The 22,162-nt window shown below is 35.1% G+C and overlaps 1 protein-coding gene across 1 annotated transcript in view; it reads left to right on the plus strand.

Moving 5' to 3' along the window:
* CCDC148 (coiled-coil domain containing 148) overlaps positions 1-22,162 on the plus strand; it is a 270,375-nt gene that overhangs the window by 73,858 nt on the left and 174,355 nt on the right. Inside the window, exons 3-9 of the mRNA XM_008072646.2 lie at positions 1,773-1,835; positions 3,119-3,240; positions 11,793-11,896; positions 15,565-15,647; positions 15,855-16,006; positions 17,117-17,212; positions 17,283-17,464. Coding sequence (XP_008070837.1) covers positions 1,775-1,835; positions 3,119-3,240; positions 11,793-11,896; positions 15,565-15,647; positions 15,855-16,006; positions 17,117-17,212; positions 17,283-17,464 — 800 coding nt within the window. The 5' untranslated portion in view covers positions 1,773-1,774. The remainder of the gene's footprint in view (positions 1-1,772; positions 1,836-3,118; positions 3,241-11,792; positions 11,897-15,564; positions 15,648-15,854; positions 16,007-17,116; positions 17,213-17,282; positions 17,465-22,162) is intronic.

A 22,162-nucleotide genomic window follows, 5' to 3' on the forward strand; every position in this document is an offset into this window, starting at 1 on the left:
AGAGAAACAAAGAGTACTCCATTATTTAGATGGAAAGGTCCGGCTAGGTCTCTCTGAGGAGATGATATGTTGGTGGAGCTGAAGACTGAGTAGAAACCAGATAAAATGAGAAAGAAAGTGTCTTTAAGGTGGAGGGACTAGCAAGTGGGAAGGCCTTGAGGCAGAATGAGTATGCTGTATTTGAGGAATAGAAAGACCAATGTGATCAGCTTGTGTGAATAGATGAGGGTAGAAAGATGACCAAAGGTAAGGTCATGCTGGGCGTTATTGGCCATTTAAAGGAATTTGAATACTATTTTAAAAGGTAATGAGAAACCATTAAAGAAACTGAAGCATGGCCAGATTAGAGTTTTTAAGATTACTTCTGCTGCTTTCTGGTGAATGGACAGTAAAAGTACAAAGGGAAACTGCTGCTGTCACCCAAGCAGGAGTTGATGGTGGCATGACTCATGTTGAAGCAGTGGAAGTGGACAGATTGAATGTGTATTTTGGGAGAATCTTAAGGAATAGAATGTGGGTACAAGTAGAAACCAGCCTATAGCGAGCATTACCAATGTTATTAAAGGCTTGAAACAAGACTTCCTTGAGATCCTGTAGAAATTACACTCTGAAGTTTATCCCTGTATTGCTAAAGCTGGTGGGCAATTACCATGATTCTTAGAAACTTGGCAGATTTTCAAAAAGTCATGGACCTTAATTATTTTCTTCTCCATTTAAGAAGGTTTAGGTTACTACAAAGCCCACTAGACATGGGTAGTTCAATCTAGTTGATATGGAACAAAATTTTTTGAAAAATGGGTACTCTTACTTAAACAGTCACTTGCCTAGTTTGCCCTGGAAGTGTTGTGTTTCTAAAATGATGTCAGTTCAGCTCAGTGCTATTGCACAGTGGGTTCTCAGGAAGCCGATGCTGAGGAAGGGTTTGGAGTGCAAGATGTTTATCAGGCATCTACACCTGTGAAAGTGAGAAGAAGGAAGCAGGATTGGGCAGATGAAGAAGTCAGTGTCAGTGCAGCCCAGTGAAGTCTGGGCCAGCCCTACTTGAAGCTCTGGGGCAAATATTGCTTATCAGCGTGTCCTACATTGGGCCGAAGTTGCTTTATACTCCTGGCTTGATTAGTCACTGAGTATGGGCTGCCCCAGGAAGGGTATGACCTTAGACAAGGCTTTTCTCTGCAGCTAGAGCCCAACCTTGAAGGTGACAGCTGGAGGCAGTCTCCAGACTGCACTCCCACAGCCAGGCTGCGAATCCTTTGACATCTCTATATCCACCACAAGTGCCGTATTTCTTGTAACAGAAATAGTGAATAATTTATTCTTCAATTTATGTAGTTTTTTCCTCCCAGGAGCTCAAGATAAAACATATATGACTTTCTAATGAAAAAGTATTTATCAGTCACTGGAACAATCTGATAGAAGAGAATTAAAAGGGAAAACATTAGAAGGAGTGGATCAAGAACAAGAAAGGCACAGAAGTAAAACTCTCATGGAGGGAGGCGTTTAGGAGCAAGGAAAGCAGATTTTAATAAATTACTAGAGTTATGGCACCCAGTCCTGGGCCTTACTTTTTTTTAACTTTTATTTTAAGTTCACAGAGTACACATACAGGTTTGTTTGCATGATGATGTTTGGGTTTTTATTGAGCCCATCATCTGAGTGGTGAGCATGGTACTAGGTTTTACTTTGAAAAGTTATTCAATTAACACATCTTTATATAAACAATGAAAAAAATAACATCGTGACATTTTAGCTTTCTCTTGTTTCCTTGACAGATATGGAAAACATGAATAAAAGAGAGCAACCATTCATGACAATTCAGAAAAATCATAGCTCAGGTATTTTTCTACTTCCAATTTTGTTTTATTATTTATAATTGATTATGTACTTTTGAAATAATATAAAATTTGGATATTGATTTTCAAAATGTTAATAATGGAAAGCTCATTTTCTGGTTACGTGGAATAGTTGTCCAGTTCTCTTATAATGTCTTAATCTTAATGGCCAGGATGCCCTTACTTTCTTGCATTGTGATTGGCCTGAAATCATTTAGGAGCTTCTTACAGTCATGTGATCCATGGTTTACTTAATGAATCCTAATTGCAGCACAGATTAATTATTCATGTTATTGAGGTGAAATTTTTTTTTTCTCATTACTCAGGTTATTATGCTTTATACTACTTTGTCTTAGAGTACCTTCTACTTATGTTTTACTTTAGTATGATAAAATGATTAATATCACTCTAAATTAGGACATTGTATATATTTGGAGGCTACACAAACATTTTACGTTATTTTAATTTTATTCAACCTGTTAATTTTTTAGCTTTTTGTTTCAACTTTTTTCAATTTAATTGAAATTATTTAGATTTTTCTAAGATAGAAATGCACCTATGACCTAAAATATATTTCTTTTTTTCTTTTTCTTTTTCTTTTTTTCTTTTTTATTTTTTTGAGTTGGAGTCTCACTCTGTCGCCCAGACTGAAGTGCAGTGGCCGCTCCTGGCCACCGCAGCCTCGACCTGCTGGGCTCCGGTGAGCCTTCTGCCTCAGCCTTCCGAGTAGCCGAAATTACAGGTGCGCACTACCACGCCCGGCTAATTTTTTGATTTATTGTAGAGATGAGGTCTCGCCTGCCCAGGCGGGTCTCGAACCCGCGGGCTCAGGCAATCCACTCAGCTCAGCCTCCCAAAGGCGCAGGATTACAGGCTGAGCCACCAAGCCTGGCTTAAAATCTATTTATAAAATTGATTTATAATGATGTGATACTTGAACATTCATTACTGATGCCTAATACATTTTAAATAAAAATAATGCTTTAACAATGGCTGTATTTTGTATCTTAGCATTATAATTTTCTAAAATCCTCAATATATAGTACTAACTAATCTGAAAACATTCTCTCTGTGCCCTGTTAGAAGTAATGTTATGCAAGGAAAATAGTGACCATACAGAAATAGAGATTCAAATATATCGTGAATATCATAACAGATTATTTCTTATATTTGCTTAAAAATATTTAAAAATAAGACCTGAAGTCAACATTTTGCCCTAATTATATTTTGACTTCCAATAACATGATACTATTTCTTTGTCATTTTTTTATTTTTATGAAAAGTAGATAATCTGGTATTCTGCATGAAAAATGGAATGAGAAGCACCAAGTATAAGCCAGTAAACTATCAGCAATTGCATGCATTAACTGAAGCAAAAAAAATAGCATCTGCCTCGGGAGAGCTAAAGGTTAGAAGTTGTGTGTGTATGTGTTTTTTTCTGGATTTGAAAAATTGAATTGCTAGGAAGCATTTGCTTTGCAAACGTGAAAATAAATTACTTTCCAAATAGTTTTTAGATTCTCTCAACTACTAATAATAGTAAACAGCAGCTAACATTTATTGAATGCCCTCAAATATTGTTACATAGTTGCATGCATAACAACCATCTGAAGTCAGAATTAAACTTTATTTTTGGAAAAATTGTTATTTCATTAGCTTTCAATAATTTCCTAAATTGGAAATGTCCTAATCTGAAAAATAAAAATTGCTAGTAAGTATCAGCCATGAATTATTATCTGATTTAAGAATTCTTCTCCAACATAATACAAATATGCCCCCAGGTGCTCTCTTTTTTAGAATTCCCTTTTTTGTTCAATTACATGGCCTAAGCCAAGTAAAGGTGAACCTGAACTAGATTTGAAAGGGGTTTATGTGCAAGTGGTATACACAGTATTCAGGACCACATATAGTTTAAGATTACGCTTGTAGTATATTTCTCTCTTGTGCAAATAATAGAGTTAATTAAAAACAGCATTTTCATTACTTGGCTACATTAAGACCTGGTTTGGTAAAGCAAAATATTAAGTAACTGCCGGGCTCGGTGGCTCAGCCTGTAATCCCGCGCTTTGGGAGGCTGAGGTGAGTGGATTGCCTGAGCCCGCGGGTTCGAGGCCCGCTTGGGCAACTTGGCGAGACCTCATCTCTACAGTAAATCAAAAAATTAGCCAGGCGTGGTAGCGCACGCCTGTAGTTCCAGCTACTTGGAAGGCTGAGGTGGAAGAATCGCCGGAGCCCAGCAGGTCGAGGCTGCAGTGGTCAGGAGCGGTCACTGCACTCCAGTCTGGGCGACAGAGTGAGACTCCAACTCAAAAAAAAAAAAATTAAGTAATTTACAAGTTTTTATTTGTATTTAAAATGTTCAGACTGGGAAAAGTGGCCCATGCCTGTAATCCCAGCGCTCTGAGAGGCTGAGGTAAGAGGATTGCTTGAGCCTAGGAGTTCTACACCACTCTAGGACTCTAGGCAATATAGCAAGTCCTCATCTCTACAAATAAAATAAAAATAAATAAAATAAAATAAAATAAAATAGAATAAAAGTTAACCAGGCATAGTGGAAGACTCCCATAGTCCCAGCTATTTGGGAGGCAGAGGCAGAAGGATCACCTGAAACAAGGAAGTTGAGGCTGTGGCGAGCCATGATCATACTACTGCACTCCAGTTTGGGAGACACTCTGTCCTCACCTCAAAAAAAAAAAAAAAGGGTTTTTTTTTTTAATGCTATATTAGTTTTGCATAGCTTTTTATTATTACTATCTTTTAAAAAAATTTTAAGTTTTATTTTAAAGATGTGGGGTACAATTCAGGGTTAGGTATACAAATGTTCATTATGCAGGTACCCTTGTTGATAAGATGTGCTCCCCACTCCCCCTGGCAATTTCCCACTACTGCCAATCCCTTTCTTATAGTATTATGATAATTGTTCAAGGTTCACTTATATTACTATCTTTTTTACAGTGGGCAGCTGTTATGATTTCAAAGTATACTTGATATCTTCTTATTCCAGAGAAATTAACATATAATGAGCTATAGCTCCTCAAACTAAGGCAACTACTTAAAAAGTAGAACATTATTTATTTGTTAGCTATAACTTTAAAATAAGTTAATGTTATAAGAACATTCAAAGAAGTTTTATGGGAAAGCCAGTTATATCACCATCATCCTAATAAAACCTTTTGTATGTCTGACTTCTGATCTATTATATACACACCACATGGACACATAAGAGGGACCAAAAAAACCCAGAATTATTTTTTTGGAGGATGGGCTCCTTTTAGTACAGGCTTTCCCTGCTAGGTAAGAGCTCTGGGAATCCATCAGCATCAGCATGTACCGGCTAGCATTGTTGTGAGAGACTGCGTTTGTCTTTAGTGAATTTGTTTTTGGAGATTCTGTCAAGGCGTCAGCTCATTTCAGGATGAGTGATTTACTAGTGCACCTGCCCACACTGTGCTGAGTGTTCAGCAGTTTTTGGCCAAAAACAGCATGACCCCCGTGTTCCACTCTCCCTATTCACTTGATCTTGCCCCAAGTGACTGTTTGTTTCCGCGATGAAAAAATTCCTCACAGGGAAACGTTTTGCTGATGCGGAAGAAGTGAAACCAAAAACGGTAGAAAAGCACTAAAAGGCATCAAAATTGATGAGTTAAAAAACTGAGCAGTGGAAAAAACATCTTGATAGGTGAAGTGTAGCAAATGGAGAGGACTTTGAAGATGACTGAAGTTTAAACATGTAAGAATAAGTACACAACTTTTAATAAATAAATTCCATTTTTTTGGTCAACTTTCATACGAGGCTTTTGAATGGTTCCACTACAAAGAGATGATAAATGCATGAGGTGACAGTCATGTCAAATACCCCGATTTTATCATTACACAGCATATATGTATCAAAACATCAAATAAATATGCACAATTATAATGTCAATTTTAAAAAATTTAAGGCTGGGCTTGGTGGCTCAGCCTGTAATCCCAGCACTTTGGGAGGCTGAGGTGAGTGGATCACCTGAGCCTAAGGGCTTTAGACCCATTCGCCAACTTGGCGAGACCTCGTCTCTACAATAAATAAAAAAAAAATTAGCCCAGCGTGGTAGCGCACGCCTATAGTTCTGGCTACTTGGAAGGCTGAGGCGGAAGGATCGCTGGAGCCCAGCAGGTTGAGGCTTGTGGTGGCCAGGAGCTGCCACTGCACTCCAGTCTGGGTGACAGAGTGAGACTCCAACTCAAATAATAATAATAATAATATAAAGAAGAATTTAAAACAAAGATTTAACTAAGCAAAAACAGGAGTGACAAGCACTCCAAATAGAAAAAGATGCATACACTATCACATCTCAATTTTTAGCTATTTGGATTGTATCCAATTTTGTAATATTAGAAATTATGCTACTGTAACATCTTCTTGCATAACGGTTTTTCATGTTTTAGAATCCTACACCCACATGGGAAAATTTCCCATGATTAGGATGTCTGGCCAAAAACTATGAATTAAAAAAAAAAGTTTCAGCCGGGCTCGGTGGCTCAGCCTGTAATCCCGCGCCTTTGGGAGGCTGAGGTGAGTGGATTGCCTGAGCCCGCGGGTTCGAGACCCGCCTGGGCAGCGAGACCTCATCTCTACAATAAATCAAAAAATCAGCCGGGCGTGGTAGCGCGTGCCTGTAATTCCGGCTACTCGGAAGGCTGAGGCGGAAGGATTGCCGGAGCCCAGCAGGTCGAGGCTGCGGTGGCCGGAAGCGGCCACTGCACTCCAGTCTGGGTGACTGAGTGAGACGCCAACTCAAAAAAAAAAAAAAAAAAAAAAGTTTCTAAGATCTATTACCAAATTTCTTTCCCAAGGTATTGTTTTAATAAAGATACCACCACAAGCATACTATCTACACCCTTGTCAGTACTGGAATATATCCATATACATATATAAATATGCATGCATATATATATATATATATATATATGTATACACACACACACATATTTATACTCCTAATATTATCCATCCATTCGAGACGAAAAAAGACATTTTTGCCTAATGTAGAATAGTTGACTGTTAAAATAAATATTTGATCAAAGTGAATTTCTCTTTGGTGATAGTATTGCTATCAAATAATAAATATGTTTAAAAGTTTAATTATTGTGATTTTTAAAGTTTGACGTTAAGGGAAGGAACAATAATTTCTCAGCATTGTCATTTGCTAGACTGCTTCTTTGGTTACTGTATTATATATTTGTGAAGTTAAACAGATGCTCTTGTTCAACTGGCATTTTACATAATATTACCTGCCTTTTGTTGATAGCAGAATATAATTCAGGAAGAAGCTTTTTTAGTTACATATTTTCTAGAAATAATTTTGTACCTGGTATTCATAACTTGGCAAATCTCAAAGAATCCCTTGTCTTTAACTAATTAAAATGATTCGTAGTCTATAGCAATCATTTTGACAAGCTCTTGCTTCCATTTTTAGTCTCCATAGAGTCATGATGATAAGGAATGTTCTTTTAAAGCATTTTTGTAATATCTGTTGTTTTGAATTTCAGTTAGTGAGAACAAGATGTGTCCTAGGTACTTCATCATTTTCTAACACTTTCCTTTTTATTCTTCATACAGTTTTCATTTTTTATTATATCTGGATTAAGAAAGATGTGTTGGGAATGCTGTACATGATTTTTGGAGTCTTCCCTTCTCATTTAATTTAGAAGTGGCAAGTTGACATTTTGCTTTTAATTTATTCTTGTAAGATGTGAACAATTGCCAAATAGGACTTTTTCTTGAGACACGGATGGCTTAAATGGAATTAAATAACTGAAAATACAACTCTTAAAGGTATTTTTTGGAGTTATGAATGCTAATATACCAAATAGTACACACTAGCTAGAATTGTGATCATAATATTATCTCTGTTATCTAAGTAATGTTGGATAGCTGACACATTCTTTCTTAATAGTGTATTATCAGTCTATTTCCTTATTTATTTTACTACCTAAATGTGTTCATTTTTAATACATGAAATTAACAGTTTTAATAATCCTTGGTAATTATTACAGCATTTTTCTCTAGCAATATTAAATATAATCATATTTAAACAAAATGATAGAATATTAACATTTAAAGCACATAAGGAGATTATTGCTTCAAGTTTCATCAAGAATACTTAGCTGCCTGCCTGATTTGTATAACTGATACTATTATACTAGTTAGATGTGATGGTCATCTATATAATCACTGTATTATTGACAGGTACAATTTCTGGAATGTTAGATAGCTCACTGAAGTGGACATTCAGTGATCCAGTTTTTCAAAGACTAAAATTGAACCTGAATTCAAATAATAAATTTGGAAACCGAGAACTGAGACCAATTTTGGTACATTGTATATAACTGTTCATTACCAATTTATTAGCTATAAATTGCACTTATTTTTACTAGAATTTATTTGCTTAGATACTTCTCGTTCAACTCAAGTATTCATCTATTAATTCTTTTTAAATAATCATAGCAAGTTGTAAACATATGTAAAATTAGATTGAATGGCATATTGAATCTCCATGTAGCGGTTATCCAGCTTCCACAATGATTGACTTTTGTCCATTGTTTCCTCTGTGCTCCCACCCACAAACCTCCCCAGTGCCAGGTTGTTTTGAAGCAAATATCAGACATAGTATTTCACTTATAAATATTTCAGCATGTATCTCTGACATATTAGAGCTTTTTACAAAGCCCTAGAATACATTGCCATGTCTAAAAATGGTTAATTTCTTAACAATTTCAAATATGCAGTTAATATTAAATATTTTCAGTTGTCTCAAGAATTTTTTCTTCAAGTTCATTCAAATCAATATTTTATATGGTCCAATATTATAACTGGTTTTTATATTTATGTTTTGAAAAAATTGCATTGTTTGTTCTTTACAGCTTCTTACGGTGTGAGTTGTGCTGATTTCATCCTCATGGTGTCACTTAACATGTTTTTCTCTTTCTTGTATTTCCAATAAATTGGTAATTATATCTAGAGACTTAATCAGATTCAAGTGCAATTTATTTTGGCAAAAGCACTTATTGATGAAATTATTGTGCTCCAATATTTTTCTATTAAAATATTGTTTCAGTAAATAGCTTTTAACATGTATCTTTTTTATACTTTTGCCAGTATGGTTTTCATATGGATTTCAATAAATGAGATTGTGAGGTCACAGGATAAGTCCATATGAAATTTTGCAATATAGCTCCAAATTCCCTTCTATAGGGGTTGTATCATTTGATATTCGCACTAGCGTTGTAAAACAGCCTCGGGAGTGTTTTATTAAACATTTGGGATTTTCTTCCAACCTGGTAGATAATAAATTGCATTTAAGGGTAGTCTTTTGTTTTCTTTTTATTTATATCAACAGTTCCTTACTGAAGTATAACTAGCATATAGTAAAATGCATAAATCTCAATTGTATATGCCAGTGAATTTTGCAAATATATACACACATGAAACCACCACTATAATTGTATTCTAGTTGTTGATGTCTATATCAAAGATAGATCCTATGGTCCTAAGGGCTTTCATGATATTTCAAGGTGACTGTTTAGGGTTTCATTATCTTCAGCTATCACAATTAGCCACAAAGAGGAAACCTCTGACTCCACATTACTTTATGAATTCCTTATTTTTGTCATTTTCCCAAAGAATTTTTAAATCATCAGTATTCTGTATAAATCATCATCCACCTTAAATACTGATTTTATATGGCTTATTGCCCAGTAAAATGAGTTGGAATCACCTAGAAATTTCTCTGTAGATTAAGATGCAACTTTAAATCTTTTTGTTCTTTTTCAGACTCTATTTTTCTTCATTTTTGACCTGAGGATAGAAGTAGAATCAATGAGTAAATTTATAAAAAAAATTCGTATGTTCTGAAAAATATTGGATGTGTTCAGTGAAAAATAGTTGCTTTATTTTGACTTTTATAGTCTACTTAATTGGCCTTTCCTTAGGCCCAAAGGCAATAGCATTGATTTTTTTCAAGCTATAAAAAAAGTTTCCACATCTTCCACCAATGTATTTTAATATTTTTGTACAACATGGACCAAATATGTCGAAGAGATCTAATTTTAAAAATTTATCTGTTGCAACAAGTTCTAGAGACTGTAGATGGTAAATAGTTGAGATGAATTTTAAGCATTCGTAAAGCAAATACTGGAGTGTCAGATTTTAGAAATACCATTTACTTTTATTTTTTCTGTAGGTAAATAGGGACTTCTGAATGTCTTTCTGCAGTGTCCTGTATTTTTTTTTAAATGTACTTCCTCCTAAATTTCATAATTGCAGCACTCTTGGTAGCTCCTGACTTAGACTTTGTATTTTTAAGTAATAGTTGGGTTAATTTGTTTCCTTATACTCCTAATTTTGAATCAGTAGCCAAAACAGCAGAAAGATAAACTCAAGGTTAAAGTAATCAGTGAATGACAGCTAGAAATAGCATGCATTAAAGATTCCTTTCTAGAACTTGTCTTTTGAAGTTTTTATATCTTCAGTATTGATCTTTTAAAGCTTTCAGGGTACTAAGTACTTCAACAGAGAAATTATAGAATATATGTATTTCATCAAGTTACTCTTTTACACTTCTATAGTATAAAAGTGTTCATATGGAATACACAAATTCAGGGTACACAAGTATAAGTCAGGGTCTAACCAGGAAACAGACATCACTTGAGGCTTTAGAGTAAAGAGATTTTTAATGTAGAAAAAGGGTTATGCAGATGATAAAGCTGAGAAGGTAAACAGGCAATATGGAGATGAACAACCACAGGAAATCAAGGCCATACCTAGGTCAGAGGGACATAAAAAACAAGTAAGGCTGTGCCACATTCCATGGGTCCTGGTTACCCAGAGCTGTTGGAACTGTAGTGAAACTGTGTGAGAAGAGCTGGAGCACGGACAAGATGCAGATGCTCCTGAATACCCTGTGAGAGTGAATAAGTGGAAATGGAGGTAATCCTTTGGCTGCACCTTTCCTTCCTGCCTTCAGTCTCCCATGCTAATATCTCCCTTTGGCTGCAACCAGCTGACAGGGGCGCCTGAGAAACACACGTTGCTCTGTGATGTAGAGCAGATCAGTGAAATGTCCAGGAATGGGTCCAAGGCAAACAGACGCAGACCTGATACAACTTCTCAACAGACACCCAAATGCGCTAATTATGTGCTACATTTTAAAAAAGTCATAAAATCGGGGGAAATTAAATTTGGTTGAAAATTTGGGTTCAGTGCTACGTGATTTTTCACTATTTCTTCGTTAACTACCTGCAAATAAATATTTGCTTAAATTTTTAAAAAAAGTTTAAATTTACAAAGTCATGGATTTGAAAGATTGAAACTACATGTTCGAGGTCATATTTCTAGTAAGTGTTAAAGCTGGGACTAAAGCCAGTTCTCCTTACAACGTATCCAATGAATCTTTCCCATCTTATGCTGAAGGATCAGATAAAAAACAATCTAAACACCAAGGTTCTTTGTTACTCTGATGTTTATGAGCCTTATGATCTTGACCACATCTTTTAACTTCTCTTACATTTAGTGTCCTCATCTGTAAAATGGGAATAAAAGTGCCCATTGTGCCTGTCAGGGAAGATGAGTCCAAAAAAAGGAGAAATAAAGAAAAAAAACTCTTCAAAAATTTTCTGGGGCTGTGTGAATTAAGGCATTATTTATTGTGTGTTCAGAAAATAGAATGATTTCACCTTTCTTTTTATAAGTACTTTATAAATAGTTCTTAAATTGGTCAATATTCCAAACCGTTTTCTCTTTTTCTTCCCTGCTTTTTAACATAGTCCTTATTTGAGGCAGATTTTGTGTTAGAACATGCACTAATAAGAATTTTGAAAGAATAAGTGTTCAACTTAGAAAATGCAGATCAAGTATTTCTGTTATAGAAAACATATTTTTAAAACTTTGATGTTGATTCTCTTTTGTTCCTCTAAATCTAGATCAGAAAAGCAATGCAGACTTCAAAGATATCTAAAGAACAAACACTAATAAAACAACACAAGCAAGTGTGGTGGCAGGAACACCAGAGGTTGAATGCAGTCAGGTAAAAACTGGGGGAAATCTCAAGAAGAACACATAGGAATGATGAAGACTAGCACTTATCTCATCAGATGTACTATAATGGTCCATGTTAACTGAATCATTACAATCAAAATTTGAATGTGAGTCAAATTAAAATCCTTTCATTTCCTCAGCTTAATCCGGAATCCAGTGAACCATTTACTGTTCTGTACTCTCACCCTTTTATTTACTTGTATTATACTTAATACACTGAATAATCATATTTTGGTGGCACATATATATATATTTTGAGTTGGCTTCTCACTCTGTCGCCCAGGCTGGAGTGCAGTGGCATACTCACAGCTTCTGCAGCCTTGACCTGCTTGCTGGGCTTAGGCAATCCTACTGCCTCAGTCTTCCAAGTAGCTGAAACTATTGGTGTACGCTACCACACCCAACAATGGTGACATATTTTTAATGTAACCGTATAAAGTGATAAACTCCACAAGGATAAACTTCCCATCATATTCATTTTTACATTGTAGGAGACATAGTAGGAGATATATAAATGCTTTTAATATGTGGTTGAACAAATGAACAAGGAGTTCAAGTTGTTCAGTGTTTTCTGGATATAGTTGGCTCATGACTGACTTACTCAGTTTTGATTTTTGACTTTTGTTATTATTTCCAGCAGTTGCTGAAGATAAATTATAATGAAATATTGATTCTATACTTGATCTTAATTGTAATCTTTGAAAAATTAATTTTTTTCAAAGGTCAAGGCAAAAAGAGAAGGCAGATATGTCTCTCCTCCATTTAAGGCTCTGTTTTAATGATAGTGGTATTTATAAAGTATGCTTTTTAAGATGTGTATTTTAAAGCATTTATTTTATTTCCAAAAGAGTGATTTCTGTGGTCTTAATTCTAAGTCAAGTTTCCAAATATCATTAACTTTACCTTTGACTTAGGTATTTTTCATGTTGATAGGAATTTCTTATTTTGGCAAGTGATTCCTACATGTGTAGTAAAAGACTCACAATTGGAAACTATTGTACATTATTATATAACTTAAAATAGAAAAAAGTTATATGGACTTCATACTTTGGCTATAAAAACTATTATGCTAGACCCTTCTTATCCCTCAAAAAGTCACCTTTTGTGAAGAGAATGTTTGAGCCCGTTGGAAGTTTTTTGGGGAAAATTTGCATAATTTGAAAATGATAAAATGGAAAGCCATTAGGAAGCTTTAATTATGGTGTTCACTGATGCAAGCTTAAATGTAAAGGAAGACACTGGGAAAAGTTTTTATCTTGGTTATTTCACATCTTTCTTAATATGTATATTAAGTTGTTCTTAAGCTAGGTGGAAGAGTCATATACATATTATTATGGAAAATAATTATTTTAGCTGACCTGGAATGACAGAAAGGCAATAGAAGTGAAGACCATTTAAGTAATAATAACCTAAATGTCTTGAAAACTATAAGGGCTAAAATTGGACCAAAAGAATAATTCCATGATAATTTAATGTGTTATTCTAGAATGCAGGCTAATTTTAATATGTGTTCAGTGAAATTTAAAACTAACAGTATTAGGAGGTAAGTTACAGAAATGACTACATTTGTGGAGAATTTGGAGCCATCAACAAATCAAAAGTAGTTTAAGCCCTACCAGTGTTTGCCAATCTTTAAAAATATCTCCATTCTCTTTGAATAAGTAAAAGATTCTTATACATTAATATAAGACACTGCATGTGAGAATCTCAGGCAGGCAGAAGATAAGGGCCTACAGTGACATATAACTTTCACTGGGTCATTTAGTATGTGCCAGGTAATACAGTAAGTCCTGTACCTGCTTCATCTTACTTAATACTTACAATGACCCTACGAAGAAGGCACCATTGCTCTCCGAGTTTTACTCTTGAGAGTCTTGAGTCTCAGAAGATTAAACTTACTTGCAGAAGATAAATAAGCTAGTCTGTAGTAGAATGGTATTGGAGAACTTGCACCTCATTTCTGTGCTCCATGATCTTGGAGTTGATAAATTTTTCTTTTTTTCCACAGGGTTCTGTCCACATCACCTGGGATCTAATTGGTCTAGCCTTGCTAGCAAAAACAAAACAAAACAAAACATTTTGCCAAACTTTAATTCTTTGATATATATCTGTACTAAAAAAACTAGACAAAAGTTCTGAATGTAAAATTATCTTTAATATTTGTGTTATACAATTGTATTTAAAATTTAATTTGCTTACTCAAACTACACCCACTGGGGACTTAGATACATTTTCCCAGGGGCATTTACCTCCTTATTTCTTTCTGGGACCACAAAGAAACACTTGAATGTTTGTGTGATCATTTGCCCAGATGATGTTATTATTCCACTCGTACAATCACCTGCAGATAAACCAGCCTGGTGAAGGGCTCAGGTGTCTACTTTGGTATAGACACCTTCCAGGATGGTGCTAAAACTCTAGGTGGAGAATCAGTCCCCTTAGAACATCAAAAATCACCTATGCCTTCCCTCTTCTGGCAGTTTGTATGCTCTATTATGACTTTCTGGGTGTTGAAAATATGAGAAAGCTGAGCTAGATGGTTTTTAAGTACTATATTTTTGGTTAAACAAATCTGTTCTGAGATAACTTCTGGTTTGACTCCATGATTATGAACTCAACCTCCAAGTAGCAGTTGCTAATGTGATCTTAAAAATATTTCTGGCAAAATCTACCTTCTTTTATACATATAAACAAAAACAAATGTCCTTTCCCATGTGCGTGAATTGGCTTAGACAATGATGGCACATACATAAAATGAAATGCTATGCAGCCATTGATATGATAATTATGAAAACTATTGAGAGAAATCTAAAAAATTTACTGTTAAGCAAAAAAGAAACCCACAATATAAAGTGTTAAATATGCCATGATTATGAGTATATAAAACATACATATAGATGCTTATCTGCAAAATGAAAAGAATAATTATATTAAAATATTAATTGTTGCTATTCTTTATACCATTTTAATATTGCATTATAATAATCATAATAAATCAAAACTCTTTTCTATGATTTAGCTGAATCTACCATAAGCAAGGAATAGACTATAATATTTTTGGATGCCTATTTAGAGTTGGTTGTGGTTTTACTCTAAAAAGATGACTATTTAAAAAATATGGTAAAAGCTTATTAAGACTTGTTACTCTCATTATTGTATAAAAGTAAACTATAGTTTTGCTCTCATTTCTCTAGTTCAGGATTTCATCATTTTTAAACTCTAAAATAATCTCCTGTTGGTCCAGGTTGCCTGATCCCTACTTCTTCATCTTTCATTCCTATTGTTCACCCCTCCTTTTGGCCAATCCCCTCTTGCTGCCTTGGGAGTGGTTCTAAACACAGATCTGAGCAGGTGAGGTCAACTCGATATCCTTCAGTGGCTTCCCTGTGCCTGGGCTCTCTCCACGTGCATCAGTGCCAGGAGCTGTGTGTGTTGGCCTTTGCTCAGGGTGTGACTTCTGCTTGAGCTGCATGCTTCTTTCTCTTGGTGCCTAGCAATTACCCCACCCATGTTAGGAATTTTGTACATGGTCTGAACAAATGAATGGATGACAAAACTACATTAGACTGAATATCTCTGCTACCAGTTATTTTTGAAAACATATATATGTGGTTAAATTGTAAAGAAAAAAATTTACTGAGGTCATGTCTATTTCAGATGTAAAATGGAATCTGAAATAAAGTCCTTTCTCAATGAAGAGAACATTGGAAATGAATGTTTTTGTGACCTCAAGAATTTTGGTGAGATTTTTTCTTTAGTCCTGTATTTAAAGGGGAGTTTTGTTTAAAAGAATGAAAATGGGCCACACACTTCATATTCTTTTAATATTTACTGCTGTTTGTTTTTTCTAAAGAAATCCAAAAATAAATATGCGCTCTAATGACCCTATTCTTGAAGAAGCTTAAAGTAATAATGTGTTTCCTTGATTCAATTTTGTTTTACCATAGAACAAGTGTTATCAGAACAATGGTGCACATATCTTAAAAATGTGATAAATCCTATTCAGCAGTTGAGAGAAGATCTAAAGTACAGACAACATCATACTTTACAGCGTTCACATCCACACATTGAGTTTAATTCTGTGAAAGTACTGGAAGAGGTTAGTATATTGCCTTTATTTTTGATAGTGAAATATTTAATTTTTGTCCCAAGTAGAACAGGTTGATAAGAAACAAACATTTATGTCTTTAAATAGAAGGTCAGCAAATTCTGTCTATGCAGTGTTGTAAACATGTGCCTGAAATCTGTCCGAGCACCTTCCTTTCCCACCTGGAATGTTACAATGGCCTCATAACTGGTCTCCTTGCTTTCATTCTTGTTCCTCCTCCCAGTACATTCTGGGATCCTCCCCTAGTACAGAGGGGAACAAGTCATTCTGTTGCTGAAATTCCCCAGGGGCTCCTGCGGGTATGTAAGTCCTCCTATTTATCAGGCTCCCTTTCTGCTGCTTCAATTACATCTCCTACTCACATTCCCCATTTCCCACAAAAGCTCAGTCACACCCAAGCTGACCTTCTTTCTGTTTCTTCCATATATATGCCAGGCCCATTCCTGAACTGGCTGTTTCATCAATCTTGTTGATGGTACTTTTAGTAATTTAGGTTTTGGCTTTAAATGTCCTCACTTTGAGAGGCCTGTACTGAGAAGCCACAGTTCCTTTCACCTACTGTGTTTTCACATCACCTACCTCTTGATACTTTGCTACATTTTATTAGTTTGTTAGTTATATTTTATTAGTTTGTTGACTACTTTCCCTCAATAGAGTATAGGCTCCTTGAATATAGTGGTGCTAGGTGTAATAAAAATTTAGGTGAATTTTATTTCTCTATTTTTCAGTTATTCTGTAATATATTATATTGCTTTCATAAATAATAATTAAAAAATTATAAATCCATGCCCAGCTGGGGATTAGAGGCAAGGATGCAGCAAAGACAATCTGGAAGTTCTCTTCATTACCACAAACAAAATATAAATGTGGGTACAGAGTGACTGTATTCATTTTGGGGCTGTCTGGAAACCTCATTTGTCTGATGGGCAGTGCCAGGCTAGTTGGCATCTATTCAACTCTCTTCCCAGGTCCACAAAGGGACTTTTCTGTATCAAATTGTTCATTCCTTATTGACTTTCAAGAATAATTCTTGTGTCTTTAAATATAAATATTTGATGAATTATAATAATTTGCATACTATTTATTCTGAATGGTCTATAGGTTGACTTTGTGAAGAAACAATTGAAAACTGTTTTTGAAAGACTTAGCCTGGAGCAACAGAAAATAGAAAATAATCTTTCAGACTGGAGCATGATAGTAAGTATGATGCACTAATAATTTATTTATCATTTATCATTTATGTTAAATAAAATAATTTTTTTTTCAGATACTAGATCATTCTTCAGAAGAAAGAACTAACTTGCTTAGTGAACTGCCTATGGAAATAGAAATTTTGGAGTGTCCGTACCCTGATCTGAAATCTTCAATCCTTAGTGAATTCTGTAACTTTGCAGAGAAATATCAAAAGAAACTTCAAGACTTTGATTCGCAGTTAGCAGACATATACAGGTGATAAGATAAAACTTATTGAATCCTGTAGATTTTTGACACTGAATTTTTATTTTTGTATACTTCTGATTTACTATTTTATAGCTTCTGTGTGATTGGAAAGCAATCAACAACTGTTTAGAGTGACTATATGTTAAATGAAGGGTTTTTTTTTCTCCAAAATAATTTCCTTAATGTAATGGTTCTTAAGATTTTTACAAGGTTAGAACATGGTAAAAATACTTTTCTTGTTGAGTTCTTTGTTACACAGGTAAGAAATAGTTTTTAAATATTAACTTTCAGTAACCACAAATTTTCATTTTAAGATAAAAAGCAGCTCAGTAAAAATTTATAAATCAGCACTAATATTCCTGACAATGGAAGATGTACCAAGGAATTGTGTTACTTATAATTGACTGTGATTTTATCCTATGGTGAATACAGAGTATGTTCTCTAAATTTTAAAAATTTTCTTTTGTGTGTCTTTTTTTTTATAGAAAATATTCTAGTTTTCTTCTGAGAATGACCATTCTCTTCTATATGACAAATATAATGTTCAGTGATTTAAAATTCAGTTTTGTTAATATCTTCTATATTAAAATTCACTTAAAGGACAAATCCAGATATACCACCTTTGTATGATGAATGAGCTGTCTTAAGTAGTGTTGTGGGTACATACAATTTCTAGTGGATATTTGTAGGAAAACAGCTTTTTGTTCTATGATGTTGACCTTAAAATTTCCCCAGAGAATGTATATTTAAAAAGATAGAAAAGCTACTAAAAATACATTTTTATAGTAAATTAAAAATAAAAGGTTCTTAACTTTGAAATGGAAGAAAATGAATATGACAATGAAATGAATATGTATTTCTTATTTTTCTTATTAATTGCCTATGAATGCAACTCCTATATATAAAAAAATTATTAAGAGATAAGTAACAAGAAAAAGCCCTTACCACATAGGGTTCTTTGCTTTGGTAGTTCCCTAATCCAGACTCCAGAGTTCTAACTGCTACTTGTAGGTAAACAGAGCTAATTTCATGTGAAGTCTGAGTCTTTCCTGACCTTAGCTTCTTACATCTCTGTGGGGATGTTCAGGTGTTCCTTCCCACCAGACACTTCTTGGTTTCCGCAAGAGCCTTTCTTTTCCTGCCTCTCTCCCTTTTTTTTCCTTCCTTCCTTGCAATAAAACTGAGAAATAAATTAATAATATATCATTTACACTTGATTGATTGATTAATTAATTACACTTTAATTGAAACTCAGTGATAGTGAAGTACTAACTCCATCATGCACTTAGCTTGTCTCGAGTTGTAAAATGAATATCCTCTCCCCACTCCCCATTCCATCCTTATTAAAGAGATTTTGTAACTCATCAAGAAAGAGGAAAAGAGTTTTTGTTTGGTGAGAGAGGAGGCATTATAATCAGGCTAATTAACTGTGACGATAAAGTGGATATAACTGATACTGGCCTTTTAAAACAATTTGACTGGCTCATGATCTTTCCTTCCAGATGACACATTTGTCTCCCTAAGAAAGTTGACTAAGACCATGGTATTTCTAGGTTAGCAGTTCCTAAATATGGAGGAGTTTGCCTTAGCAGCCTGAAATGATTTCCTTCTAGTAAGATCTATTCTTTCCAATCTGATCTCAATTTCTGCTCTTTCTTCATACAATGCTGTGTGACTCAGAAAAAGTTGGGATCCATAGCGATACTGAAATTACAGAAGATGAAGTAGAGAGTTGCATGAATATACATCACATGCTAATATTTCTGCAAAGGGAAGAAACATTGAGGATAAAATAACTTCAGAAGGCTTGATGGAGGAAGCAAAATTCAATATAGACTTTGAAGAATGAGCAGAGTTAGACTAGTCAGAAGGGGTAGGAAGGGCATTCTAAGAAGGGAGATTAAATGACTAGACTGTAAACCTCTTGAGGACAAAGTAATTTAGTAGCTATAATTGTGTTCTTAGCACCTAGCACATTCTGACAAATAGTATCTTCTAAATAAATGATTATTCAATTGAGTTGAAATTGAAGGTAAAAATAATGAAGGAGTGACTACCAAGGCATGTTATGGGAGCAGTAGAAATCTATTTTGGAGAATTATAAGGTTAATAAATACTGGTTTAATAGTCTGCTTGCCACACATAATTATCCAGAATACATTTTGCATAATTGATGATGTATTTTACTTAATGAATATTTATTGACTAATCCTTAATATACAGTGATCTCTGCTAAGTTTCTTGGTGGGGAACTCAACAGGAAGATTAGTTTAGAATATGGCTTTGCCTCTGAGAAGGCTAGAAATATATGGGGGAAGAAACATATATACATGTATCCTGACCAAATAAAAATTATAAGCAAACAACTGAAGAAAATATTGTATAAATATGCTGGTAGTGAATAATTAAGCATTGATAAAAACTGAATGAGATTCTAGGAGTGGTTTCTTTGAGAAGAAAGCATAAAAGAGATATTTTGAATTAATACTGAAGACCCAGACTGGAGTGCAGTGGCCGCTCCCGGCCACCGCAGCCTCGACCTGCTGGGCTCTGGCGATCCTTCAGCCTCAGCCTTCTGAGTAGCCGGAATTACAGGTATGCGCTACCACGCCCGGTTGATTTTTTATTTATTGTAGAGATGAGGTCTCGCTGCCCAGGCGGGTCTCGAACCCGCAGGCTCAGGCAATCCACTCACCTCAGCCTCCCAAAGGCGCGAGATTACAGCTGGGCCACCGAGCCCGGCTAGAGATGGGTATTGTTAATCTGTGGCTGGTGAGCACTAAGTGTAAAATTATACTGTTCTTACTAGAACAATTAATTACAGTTTCAATTGTAGTATTAATTGCACTTCTAATGTGTCAGTATCTACTCTTATTTTGATATGGCCATTTCCCTTGTGGTCCTAGTTATTAGGCCTTGTGAAAGTTTACATAGATTGTGTACAGGTATGTACACTCTTGTGCGTGAGTATATGTTTACTCTAAGCAGATGTGTTGTGCTATGCCATAAGAAAGGTGAAATATCTGGGGAACATTTTTATATTATAAAAATTTTCATTTGATTGAAGGCAGTGGTCATCATGGTTAATCCCAGCCTTTACTCTAGTTCTCCCTATGTAGTAACTCACTGGTTTGGTTTGACATAACTCCACCTCTAGATCCAAAATACTCCCTTATTAGGAATATGTGCCATCAATATAACCTCATTTTCCCCAGGCCACAGTGATTAGCTCAGGGAAGTCCCAACCAGGGCAAAGTTCAGGACTTTTGTTCAATGCTTGTGAGAATGAGTGCCTTTTCTTTAGCATGGATATTACCAAGGAAGCACATGACTGAGGGTGCTGCTGGCAGCCATCTTGTGAATGAAGACAGCCCATATGGAGACGGCAGAGCCCAGAGAGTCAGGAAGCTGAGCTGGTTCCCTGTTTAAACAGCATGGGAAGCCCGCTCCACTGCTGAATTTTTGGGAGCTATTAGTCCACATTATGGTCTTACACCAGTATAACTTGGGTTTTTATTTGTTTGCAACTAAAAGCAACCCTAATTTGCCATAATAGTTGGCTTCAAACTATCCATTGCTCATGGAATTAATCTGTCATTTTAATACAATGGCAACTGAAGAATTATTTAAAATTATTTCAATTTATTAGGAGGATTAAACTCGTAAAATCGGCCAAACTTTAAAAATGAAGATGACTAGGGGTGGGAGAATGGGACCTGCACAACCAAATATAAATATATATTTTGAAATAAAAATAAATGATTAAATTTTATAAAACTGTGAAGTATTTAGCAGATCAGTGTAACAAAACATAAAAATATAAGAATTTAACTTATAAAAAGACATTTCAAAAATGTGAGGGAAATATTAGATTATTTATAGGATGGCATTATATAACAGGCAACTGGAAAATAAGACTAGGTTTCTTCATTGTTTTATATGAATTAATAAACTCCATGTATATTAAGACATAAGAAAAAAGTAACTGATGCAAGGACTAGATAAAAACAAATATTAATCTTGAAGTGGGGATGCTTACTCAAAACATATTATTTGCAGTAAAATTAATAAAGCAAAAGTTTAAAGAAATGCAATATCATAAACATTTTTTTTTGAGTTGGAGTCTCACTCTGTCACCCACACTAAAGTGCAATGGCCGCTCCCGGCCACCGCAGCTTCGACCTGCTGGGCTCCGGTGATCCTTCCGCCTCAGCCTTCCAAGTCGCCGGAATTACAGGCATGTGCTACCATGCCTGGCTGATTTTTTGATTTATTGTAGAGATGAGGTCTCGCTGCCCAGGCAGGTCTCGAACCCATGGGCTTAGGTAATCCACTCACCTCAGCCTCCCAAAGGCACGGGATTACAGGCTGAGCCACTGAACCCGGCCATAAACATTTTTTAAAAATCTAGCCTGATGGTTTCTCAGAGAAGTTTTAAATCTTTAGAAAATAAATAGAGACTTCTGGTTTTCAGTCCAGCATATAAAAAGCATAGTAGTTTCCACTCCATCTACCTACTAATAAAAAGCTGAACAAACAAAATCAACAACTGTTTTTAGTTCCATCAGAGAAATGAGGTTACAGAGCAAATGGTTACCCCCAAGTTGGAAAGACAGGCAAGTAGATACAGAGAATCACAACTTATTGGAGCAGAAACCCATGAGCAGAAACCTCTGCAGGAACAAGTGATGGGTTAGGAAAACCTGA

Source organism: Carlito syrichta, unplaced genomic scaffold (genome assembly GCF_000164805.1).
Source record: "Carlito syrichta isolate Samal-C Ts95f unplaced genomic scaffold, Tarsius_syrichta-2.0.1 Scaffold315373, whole genome shotgun sequence".
NCBI classification, from domain to species: domain Eukaryota; kingdom Metazoa; phylum Chordata; class Mammalia; order Primates; family Tarsiidae; genus Carlito; species Carlito syrichta.